The 12,328-nt window shown below is 34.2% G+C and overlaps 1 protein-coding gene across 1 annotated transcript; it reads left to right on the top strand.

Annotated features, from left to right (window-relative positions):
• The first annotated feature begins 4,874 nt into the window (after positions 1-4,874).
• LOC132626149 (NDR1/HIN1-like protein 1) lies at positions 4,875-5,899 on the top strand. Its single transcript, XM_060340907.1, has one exon. The coding sequence runs from the start codon at positions 5,080-5,082 to the stop codon at positions 5,704-5,706; it is 627 nt and encodes a 208-aa protein (XP_060196890.1). The 5' UTR covers positions 4,875-5,079; the 3' UTR covers positions 5,707-5,899.
• Positions 5,900-12,328: the final 6,429 nt, after the last annotated feature.

Below are 12,328 nucleotides of genomic sequence, written 5' to 3'. Positions count from 1 at the left end.
TTTTAGATGTAGAGAATGTGTTTTATTTCTACATTGTTCTTGGTTGTTGTAACTGTTTATTTGCTTTTTATGATTTACGGTATAGCTAACCAAGTATGAAGGGCTGTAATATGTTGTTAGGAAAAAAATTGTTTCTGTGTACTTGTATATATGTGATCTCAAATTAAACAAGATGTATGGAAGCCCTTTCATGTCACTTAGGATTTCATTTTATTGGTTATTTGATATCTAGCAGTATTGGACTTTTGATGTGCCCAAAATAACTTATTTTACGGTTTCCTAGTGCTTCACTAACTTCCTTCCAGTATGATAGCTTCTTTATCTCGAAGCGTTGGTCTAAATCATTACAAGGTAATGGTCTATACATTATCTTGATGACCTCATCATGTAAAAGTTTGTTCTTATATCCTGTATCGTCCTAGTTATAATTTCTTATATGATATCTTTAATTTTTGAAGTGATGTGAAACAGTTCAAGGAACTGTCTATATGAACTTCTAGACTTTTACTTTCATAGCTACTAGCTGATACAAGCTTGGTGTACAAAAACTGTGACCTTTGTGTGATGCAGCACCAGTTTGGTTGTGGGGCATTGTTTTGGCAGATTAAAGAGTGACTGTTAAGATGTTGTGGCTGTGGGCAAATAGTTCATGTTATAGGCACTTTTGAGCTAGGTTAACAAGACAAAAAAAGAATAAAGACACTCTTGTTCCTCTTCAACTCTGAGATCTGTAGTTCATGGGGACTTTGAGACTTGGCATAGTCCGGAGAAACTGAAAGGGATTGTTAAAAATGACTTTGACAGCTTGTAGAAACTCTCTCTGAGAATTTGGCAACCCAGAGGAGATGGCTGTCTTGCTCTGTGTGTGTGTGTGAGAGAGAGAGAGAGAGCGAGTGTAGCACCTTTGCCAAATGGGAGAGGTGAAATTATAGATTGTGCTAGTGTTTAGGAGCTGTAGGATTATGCACTCGCTGCTGCACTATTGAAGGTTCGATTCTTATGGTTAGAATGTTCGTAAAGATTTATTTAAGTGCAGGACATTGTCCTTCATTGCAGATTTACCACTGCATGTATGGTAAGTTGGAAGTTCATTATATTCTCTCTCCATTTATCTGGGAACATACTTGTTACTTGTTAAATAATAAATCAATGGAGAATTTTTGTAGTATTTGTTGTTTGATGAAAATGTGGGATTTGGGTGAGGGTGATAAAGAATATAAAAAGTGGACTTGGTGCAGATTTCTTTCTGTTGCCGTTTCTTTTCCCTAACCCCCCACCCCCAAAAAATTGTAGCCGGCGATGAAAATTCATCAAAGTGTCAATCTTGGTTCTTGTATTGCTTGTGAGATTCCTCAATCCCCAAAACTCTTCTCTGGTTTTAACAGCTGGGGTTTGTAGACGACATCTTTGGTTTCGCCGGTAAAAGTTTGGCAGTCAATCTACTGTTCAATAAATGCAATGCACATTGGCGGTAACGAACCCCAGCTGCTGCCTTGGGTTTGACCTATGTAGGGTGATATGTAACTAGTCTGCGCTAATTTTCACAAGGGAGTGGGGTGTGTGTGGGGGGAGTACTCGTTCCCATTGGTTTAAATCCTTGATACGACCCTGTTTGCAAGTAGCTGACTAGGTTTTGGAAACCTTTTTACTGCTTGGTCTCAAGTCGGCTAACTTTTTGACTATTTTAAACATTTATTGGTCACATAGTTTGGCGGCTTGTTAATAATCTACACAAAAATGTGCCTTCATTGTTTTATTCTATTACTCTCACTGTAGCATGCAGACATAAGTGTTGACAATCTTACTTGTGCCATCTTTAACAAAGCAGAGCAACAAACCGTTATCCTCAACTCTCCTTCTGCATTCAGCCTTGTTAGTTTTAAGTATAATTTAACAAGACCTTGCTACTGTTATAAACATTAGTGTCTTATAGAAGACCTGTGCTTATGGGCATAACAAGAGCGCACAAGTCACGGCCTATAGTGTTCTTGCTGGTGTCCATCCTCCCCACCACCCCAAAAAAAAGTAGACTACTCCCAGGACTTCTGTGCTAAAAGCTCAATGGGTTGAATCCTTGTTAGCTTACATAATAAAATTGAAGCCAGAAGCAAATCTTATTTGTGCTATTTTGATGTTGTAGCTCTTGTTTTTACTCCTCTATGTACTTTTTTTGGACGCCTCTACTTTGGGGTATTTAAGGCCTTACCCCTGATTTATTACCTACTCACAGCTTTTGAAGTCATTGGTTTTAATATGGAAGTGTATTAGTTAAATGACCTGTGCTACTGGTCATAGTTATTCTCTTGGGTTATTCTGGTGTCTATACTTTCACGTCACAAAAGGAAATTAAAAGTACGTGCTGATAATTGGTTATTGAGGAACGATGTTCAAAAGAAGTTTATGTACATGCCTTGCCACTTGTTAGTGCCTTTAATAGAAGATGAAATTAATTCACATAGGTGGTGCGAAAGCTCTTGGAGGATCAATCTGCTGTCTTGATTGAAGTTGCTAGTAAATGCACCTCTTTTTGCATTTCCTATCCGCTTTTATGCTCTTATCTGCCTGGGATGATAAGATACCTGTTATTTGCGTCGTATACCCTTTTCAGTTGTACTATTCAAGTTTACCCTACGGTTATATTGGCCAGTTTGCTGGAACCATGTCATGTCTTGGCTTTGGCTTTATATTGTGGTAAAATGTCATGCCTTGGCTCTAAAATGTTCGGCTTTAACATTATGCAAATCAACATGCTCATTAGGGAAACCTTTTAACAAAAATATTCATATATTCTCGCTTATCCACGGGTTTGTGTTATTAAGAAGGATCACATGAAAGGAGAAATTTTCTTGCCAAAAGAGTGCATCTACACTTCAATTCCAATGTAGTTACAGAAGAAATAGTTATCTTGTGCAAAATAACTCTACCATAGTTGAATATATCAACTCACCTGCAGCATATGCTGCATGCCTTTTTGTGTTGGATTTAACTTATATATATTGACAATGTAAAAGACGCTCACGCTATTAGTTTATTTTCATATGTTGTAGGCTGTGACTTGTCTTATTTTCCAAGTTACGAATTCCACTTGTTATGGACAATTGCCTGTAGTTATCTTTGAGGTGGTTGGTGACGTTTTACACACTGTCAATGTATAAAAGCAAACTCTTTTGTATCCTGCCCTGTTGAAGCCGACAACCCCTATTTCCAACTATGCTTGGGAGTTCGGATCTCCCGGATTTGTTATCCGTTGTGATGTTCACTGTCCACCAGGTGACTTCTGAGGGTTCATTTGGTAATGGTGCTATAACTCGTATCACTTGCATTGATTCTTTAGAACTTCTGGTATCGACTGTTTACTGGACTGTATAGTGCTCACAGCACCAATTTAGCTGCTAGTAGATATCTTTTGTTTCAATCATTTGCATTTAATTGTTATTCCACTTGTTTTTGTTCTATAATGGGTAAAACTTGGGAATCCCGGATTGCCTAGTTTATTGGTAATTGGTTATAATCTAATCCATTCATTTCAGTGAGTTAAAATATGAATTGGTCTTGAATTTGATGTTGATGACTGAAACACATTTTGATCCGATGCTTGCTCTTTATCCTTTTTGTTGTTTTATTTTGAATGAAGTTTTTCCTCACTTTTTCGTTCTTTAGGATGTGTTCTTAATTTTAATAACATTTAAAAATTACATTAAATGTAGCTCGTTCCAAATCTGGGTAATATTCTAAATAAACCTTTTTTAAGCAAATTGAAAAGAGGGAGATCATAGCCACTGAGATAAAATGTGTGGGAGCAGGGTAAACGTCAACGAATTAGTTGAATTGTAGGCTGCAACTTGTTATTGTAGAGTGAACCAAAAAATCAATTACCTAATGTTGGTTTTATTCTGTTCTCCTCCTTGTAATTCTCTTTCTTCCCTGCCTTCCTCAAACAGGGGCAATCTTTAAAATGTTACATTACCAAATTTTATAATTTTGGTTTTTATGGCGTAAAATTATCAGTACTGCTACTACTACCAATTTAAGATTCGATAAATTAAGTTCTCTATTCAATTTTTTCTTTTCTTGTTTCTCATAATATACTTCCATAACAATTAGATTTCTCAACTAATATCTTGCATAAGAAGCTCTAAAAAATTTATGGAGGTTGAAATTACCAGAACTTAAGTTTTACAGATTCGGGGTTACAATAGCCAATTTGGTTGGTATCTTGAGAATAATGCAATCTCATTTTGTCAAGACTATAAAAGTGGGGCCCTTTGGTATAATTCTTGAATCTTTATTAGCCTTTGCGTGGAAGCATACATTCCCAAAAGATAAAAAGGTTGCTTGTACCACACCATATGATGGCCATCACCAAACTTCATTTTCCACCATTCACTTTCCTCTAAAATTGCCAAGTTGCTAGTGCATGGTATATGGATGTATTGGTCGTTGGAACATTTCCATATGTTTTTATGGGAAACGAGGTTTTGGACTAATTTATGCTAGATAACAAGTACTTGCCTAAATCTAAACGGTTTTAAAAGAACAAATTTGAAAATAAAACTTCTTCCCCTGATGAGATGATCAGGATCTCTTCACCATTAACTAAATTGAGCTCGAGCCATGTAAATTGAAGACTTTTCTAAGAAACTCTTTTAACTCCTTATTGGATTTTTTTGATGCAAATCTGAATCGGTCGGATAATTAGATCTCGGATACCTTATTATTTAACTCAAACAAAAGTCTCTCACCATGCACGTTACTCACTAATAAATTAAAATTGCAAGATGGAGCTCCATAACCTACTAGTTAGTGTCATAATCATATTTGAACAGGAAAGATTTCCATATATCCTACTTATATAGTCCTAAACGAGCCGCACCAACAGAAATAGAAAAATGAAAATAAATGGTACCAACATTTCCTATAGGAAAGATCACACTCTTTATAGAATAAAGTCTCTGACCACATTATAGAATCCTGAGAACAAGTCATATTAACAAACTTATCTCCCCTTGCAAAAACTCTCTCCCAAAGGGACACGAACCTCTCAACACCACAACCACCACCACTGCCACCACCGCCAACATGTCGGCCAAGGACTGCGGCCACCACGACGAGGAGCGGCACAAGCTGCACCGACGCCTTTTTGCCGCCATACTTGGCTTCATAATACTAATCCTCTTCATCATCCTTCTCATTTTTCTAATCCTCAGGCCAACAAAGCCACACTTCATCCTTCAAGATGCCACTATCTACTCCTTCAACATCTCCTCCCCTAATTTCCTCACCACCAACTTGCAAATTACCCTTGCCTCTCGCAACCCAAATGGCAAAATTGGAATTTACTATGACAAACTCGATGTCTACGCTACTTACCGTGGCCAACAAATTACTCTTTCTACACTTCTACCATCAACTTATCAGGGCCATAAAGATTTCACCATATGGTCTCCTTTTGTGTATGGAAACTCCGTCCCCGTCGCGCCATATCTTAGTGGGAGTCTTAGCCAAGATCAAATGGCTGGGACTGTGTTGATAAATGTTAAAGTGGATGGAAGAGTTAGATGGAAAGTTGGGACGTTTGTTTCAGGGAAGTATCATTTGAATGTGAATTGTCCAGCTTATGTTGGTGGTCAGGTGATTGGAAATAGTATGGCTGTTGGTTCAGCTATGAAGTATCAATTAGTACAGAATTGTCATGTGGATGTTTGAGGAACTAGCAAGGCCATGGATATTGGCATCTATACAGTTCGTGCTCTTTCACTCTCTACTCCAACCCGCCCGCCCCTCTCTTCTTGTTCTTTTAACGATTATAGTATATGTAATAGTTTGATCTATTGAGGATGTATAATTCGAGAAAATGCAAAGTTTTAGTTGAATTTATTGATATTGTGCTTGTAATTAATTATCTTGGCTTTCACAACGTCTGAATGTACAGTTTTTCTAACAACGTGATGTCCAGGTAACATATATTAAGTCCAAAAAGCACATGACATGTGTACCGAATAACGCTATCCATCATTTGGAGAAAAAATTACATGTAATATTTTTAGACCCTTAGATGCCGTTTGAATGTACAAATTATATTGATGGAAAGAAAAGGTTCTAAGAATCAAAATAGGGATAAAGCAAAATTCTACGTATACTTTTGTAACATAGATTCCACTCACCTTGTCGTTGTTTGGGGGTGCTTTCTCTGCCTCTTTAATCCTCTGTTTTTCTTTTACCTTTTTCTTCATCATTAATAGTAGTAATAATGTCAAGTTAACAAATGTTGATTGAAAACTCATAGCGCCGAGTCTTTTTTGATAAAAGTATCTTCTTCTTTTTTCATATTACTATGATATTTGGTTTGAGAAGAAAAAAATACAGGGGACAGATAGGGACTAGCGAGACGAGGAACTTACATACGCCTGATAGTTATAACAAATAAAATTGCATTAGTTTATAGGAGTAACAATTAGTTAGTGTTAGAATTGACATATAAATGTGTGGTAATCAATTATGATTAATTGATATTGTAATAGTTTATGTAGAGCATTATTGGTTTGGCGTGAACACCAGATGTGTATGTAGATGTAGGTAAGTCAGATTTTGGCAAGAGCACCTTTGATTTTTAGGTCTCTGATGCTTTATGTGAGACATGGTTTGGAACTGAAAGATAAAACGAAGGAATATAGTTCAACTAGCTATTCTAACTAGTTATAGCATGTTACCGACTTGATCTTATTCAAACCAAGCTACGTATAGTTTACTTTGTAACAGTGCAAAAAAAGTGAAAAAAATCAGTGCCATATTGGAAGTGCTATCTGATGCATTTTATGCATAATAAAATTGATCGGAATAAAATGGGTAAAAGAAATGTTACTAGAGGCCACAAAAAAATAGCAGAAGTAAATATTGATACCCACTGCAGACAAAAAAGAAAAGTAATAAAGGTCCTGGCATGTGGAACAGTTTAATTAAGCTTGGAATAAAAGTGGCAGTAACTTCCTTACCTACTGCTTCAATCCACCATAGATATGCAATCATGTATAACGACACCACGATAGGAGATTTGGAACAAGTAACAAATCACAATAATACTTTCAAATCAACTTAGTTTCACTCAAATATTGTTACAAGTACAGTTTATAAAATTAATTTTAAAAAAGCCGAAGATTTTACTTTAGCTTAATGTCACCGATAAATCCGTCTAGGTAGCTTAACCATTGACGGAAGAGACGTCAATACAATAACCCTTTAATTCCATAGATTTGTGCATACATGCATATAATTCATTTTTTTTACAATTTTTAATTCTTAGACAAATGACACTTATGTTTGAATGAGACTTATAAGATGTGAACTTATGATCTAGCTAGAAATTTTTTTGAACTCTCTTAATTTTGCCATTTCATTACACTTTTTATCATATCAAGGAAATTCACGACTTATAATCCCTCTCATTCTCCCATAAATAACCTTAGTTAAGGGGGTTTCTTCCTTTTCTTAGCTAAAGTTAAGTCATGTACTAATCATGAGTCATATCGTTGGTTATACCGAACACATTACTTGTAAGTTTCGTTTTCATCACGGACATTGAAAAGGTCAAAAGAGAAAAATTTATGTGATACTGACTGAACACGTCCATCATTACTACAACGCACCAGAAGCTTCTAATTTCACATCGTTTTTGTCAATTTGTTAAAACATGAATGCATGGAGTGCCTTTTTTTTTTTTAGGGTCACGAGTATACGTATATGCAAAAACTTATCAAAAAATTTATAGGAAGACGGGGCCGTGACCAGAATCATCAATGATTGGAGTAGAATTATAGGGTAATTTATAAGTCAAAAATCTGTCCACCTTAGTAGAGGATGAAACAATCCTTTGCATTGAAGATTTATCCCTTCCTTATCCATACGGTTAGCTTTATAAGTCGAAATCAGTACACAATCATGAGGTATGCGTGTGTATGTCTACGTGCTGCAAAAGTGCAAATCATTTTTGGTCTGTGTTCTAGAAGTCACTCAATCATTGGTGAGTACACAGTCACAGAATACTTTCATTATTATAATTCGTCTTACAAGAAAACCCGATCTAGTTGGAACTGAATTGATTTTATGATTTTTATTTTCAGTCCCAAATATAAAAGCAACATACTGTGTACATTAAAATTTTATAATTTTACCCTTATGTTTAAAGTAACTAAAAATTCAATAGATAAAATCAAGGTCATTTTAATCTTATAAATACAGGAAAAAGGACATTGAGAGGCCATCAGAGAAAAAAAAAAAAAAAAAAAAGGCTCAAAAAGACCCCATTCTTGGGCTTAATACCACGAGCTGGCTCATCGGCCCAAACTAATCCCAAGCGCTAGCCGCCCAGCCCATTCACTACAAAAAAAAAAATGACCTTTTGAAGTCTCCACTAAATTAAAAGTTCATTGCAAAAAGAACAGGACTATGAGCCTATTTTGATGGGCTTATGTCTATAAGCTGCAAACAGCTTATAAGCTAAAAAAAAATAAGTTGGGGTAGTCTAACTTATTTTTTTTGGCTTATAAGCTGTTTTCAGCTTATAAGCTACTTTAGATAAGCTAAGTCAAATGGGCTCAATTATTTTTTTGAGCTTATTTTAAGCACAAAATGACTTTAAGCTGGTCAGTCAAACACTCAAAAAAACTGAAAGCAGCTTATAAGCAACTTTATAAGCCAATCCAAACGGGCTCTATATTTGGTTTTGGTGACTTTAGTTGCCACTAAAGATCAACAAAAAAATTCTCAGCCTTCAAAAAATGCATATACAGTAGTTATATATATTCTATACATATACAGTATAATCATTACTGTATATATACATATCATTGTTGTATAATTTGTGTATAATAAATGTATAATCAACGCATATTCCTGTTTAATAAATATATAATTAATGTATACTTACTAATTATACACATATTCTATATGTTTCCATACATATACAGTAGTGATACATATTCTATGCAACATTCTATACATATAAAACATAATCATTGTTGTATAGAATATGCATCACTATTGTATATGTATGATGCACTTTCTATACAAGAATGATAGACAGTTTATATACATATGCTGGCATTAGTTGAAAAATGGCTAGAAAATGAAATTATTTTGAAAAGGCTAAAAAATGACCTTTAAGATTCTTAGGCCACCAAGTGTCAATAGTTTCAGCCGGATGGCCATTTGTGTTCTTATCTCAATTTTTTACTATGGTAAAGTAAGTCTAGCAATTCAATGGAATGCCCTTATTTGGGGTGGTCTTTAATTTTTGTCCCTCAAATTGGTGGTCTTTAATTTTTTTCCTTTCACTTAATACCATGAGATTTGGGGTTCAAACCCAAGCTCAGTAAAAAAAAAAATCTCAAGGCTGCAATTTTTTTTTTTTTTTTTGACTGAGCTGGGATTCGAACCTAAAACCTTAAGGTATTAGGTGAAGGACAAAAAATAAAGACTATCAATTTGAGGGCCAAAAATTAAAGACCAATGCTTTTGAAGGCCAATCCGCACAAAAAAATGAACTGAGTCCCGTATACATGTTGGATCTAATAGAAATGTAATGAGCCCAACAATAGGCCAAGCACTACACAAAGATGTAAATGGGCTGGCAGATCAAAATGAAGAACATGGGCCTGAAGAGCAACCACGAAGGACCACGAAAATGTTTGGGAAAATTAAGTGGCTTGTCACCCTTCTAAGAGTTTGAACATAATTAGCACAATTTTTAAAGTTCCTCAAAAATAGCAATTTTATTACCTTTTTAAAAATATTAGAAAACAAAACTCGCGGATAATTAGAACATGTAAAAACTGCATCCCACTAAACTAGGATCTAGTTATATTTTCTTCATGTTTATCATCTTTTCTCTCTCCCTATTTTACTTATACACTCCCTTAATTCTCTTATATATATATATATATATATATATATATATATATATATATATATATATATTCTATGCATACTAATGTATTTATATACATGGTATAATTCATCTTTAGAGGTATACTGATGTGTATTATACATAATACTAGTATAAGTACCTGCGCGATGCGCGGATTATTTTAAAGAAACAAAGAGATTTATAGATATAAATGTATATGAACCATGTGTGACATATTGCAGAGTTTATATATATATATATTTTTTTTTGGGATCAGTCTTATTATAGATTAAGATTTTCTATGATATAGATACTCTGTTATTGCCAGTTAAGCTTAACAAACTCTCAAAATGTCATGAAAATACTTATCTTATCTCTTTATTTATAAAAAGAATTACAAAGATAAAAAATAGAAATAAAATAGTATCATTTTGTTGAACAAATATTTAAGACTCTTTTATATTAGCTGCAACTTCTGTTTGAAATGCCAAATAATGTACATTTAACGGTGGAATAAGAAATGGATAAATATACATTTTTTTTTTAAATTATAGAAAAAATTACACATTTTAGAAAATAAATACCCAAACCTGCCTGTTATTTCTTATTACATTGCCTTCACCAATTGTCCATCATGAACAACTGCCTCAACATATTTCCTCTTATCGACATTACTTTTACCACTTTTTTTCGATCCCGGTCCATTTTGATTCATAGTTCAACCTAAGAATCCTCACATACGCAAGATGATAAATTTTCATGAAACTCACCTCTCCCTGGCATCACCTCCTTGGCCCCATCATTCCCTATTTGAAATGTACAAACTTAGATGTAAATTCCCACATATGACTTATTTCTGTTTTGAAGAGAGGATGTTAAAATCTTAATATTTGACCGAATGATAGGTTTATGACCAACTATCTCATGCAACCCAGCAGTAAAAATAATATACCCAAAATCTATATACAAATCGCAAAACATATTGCAATGCCAAAAAAAGAAGCACCAGGCCTTTTTCATGCAAACCTTTTTTTGCCATGTTTCCGTTGTTATTCATGAAAATTGTATCACTTTCATCACCAAAATATGAAGTCAAGAGCGGCCATTCTAGAAGAAAAATTGATTCCGCCCTTGATGACAATAGCTTCATTGTAGAAGAAGTTTGGAAAGAGGGTCTTTAACGGAGCTGATGTCTCTTCACATCTGTATACTTACCAGATGGCACGTAAAGATGAACATCTTTGCCTTATTCAAGTGATCGTAACATCAAGCCAACGAAGATACTCAACAACTTACTTTCTATTAATTTGACTAAAATGGCTTGAGTTGCATGTAAATTCACTTTCGATTTCTTATTGCATTAGCTGTTCTTACAATAAAACTGTGTCATCACTACATGCTATCTCATCGACCAATCAAACATCTATTTCGTCTAGAGACATAACAAAAATAGCTTATAAGATAAATAAGTATTCATAAACAGTATCCTTAGTGACAGCTTGATAAAAATGTTTCGTTTTTCCTCTTCCACTAAGAAGGGAACACTATTGTTATAAGAGTACTAAATAATAACGTTCAGCTTTAAATCTTTCGTGATCATCGTACTCTTCATGGAGAAGTCCCTAGCGTCTAAAAATTCTAATTTTTTAAGATTAATAAGAAAACTTGATCCAATGTGTAATATTTTTTATTCCCTCCATAATTATCTTTGGCTAATTCCCGCAACAAAACCATACAAAATTCCAATAAAGAATCCTCAAAAGGCACTCATATATATAGTTAAAATCAAGTGATTTTCTCCAGTTGCACAAAGCCATAATTGCGATATGCTTAAAAGAAATATAAAACATAAATAAACCATTATCATCACCTTAAGATATGCCCTGTACAGTTTGAAAAATATACCATTTCAAAATGTGCATTTGCTTGCTGCATTTTTTGTTAATTGCAAATCTATTAGATAGATGCAAGAAATAAATACTTAGGAGAAATAGTAACTTTAATTTTTTACCTCAATGATGATTCCAAAAAACTACCACATGTCTTTATAATCCATATAGAACTTTTTCGGAACGAAAGATTCATAAAAAAAGGTTGCACACTGATAATCACATATTCATGTATATATATATATAACACAGATTCATGTTCATATCCATATAAAGTTGGCACCATAATTACCTAGAACCCGCACACGGTGCAGATAATATTTGATGAAATTAATTATATGAAATTGTGGCCTTGTTAAACTTGAATGATTTAAGTGTAAAATTTAGGATAATTAGTTTCATATTCGGTGACTCATTCAACATGGCTTAAATGGCAATAATAGAATTGTAGAACCTTGAAACATTATAAGAAAATTACATTACTATTGTATGAGATTGTTCAGGAGTCGCGATAAGTGAAAGAGAGTTGGTTGTAGCA

This window comes from Lycium barbarum, chromosome 1 (assembly GCF_019175385.1).
Source record: "Lycium barbarum isolate Lr01 chromosome 1, ASM1917538v2, whole genome shotgun sequence".
NCBI lineage: Eukaryota > Viridiplantae > Streptophyta > Magnoliopsida > Solanales > Solanaceae > Lycium > Lycium barbarum.
The sequence above is the reverse complement of the archived record's forward strand: the minus strand, read 5'-3'. Positions and strand labels throughout refer to the sequence as shown.

Bases quoted from the DNA above. Each gene is read 5' to 3' on its own strand.
- LOC132626149 (XM_060340907.1), top strand. From the start codon at position 5,080: ATGTCGGCCAAGGACTGCGGCCACCACGACGAGGAGCGGCACAAGCTG.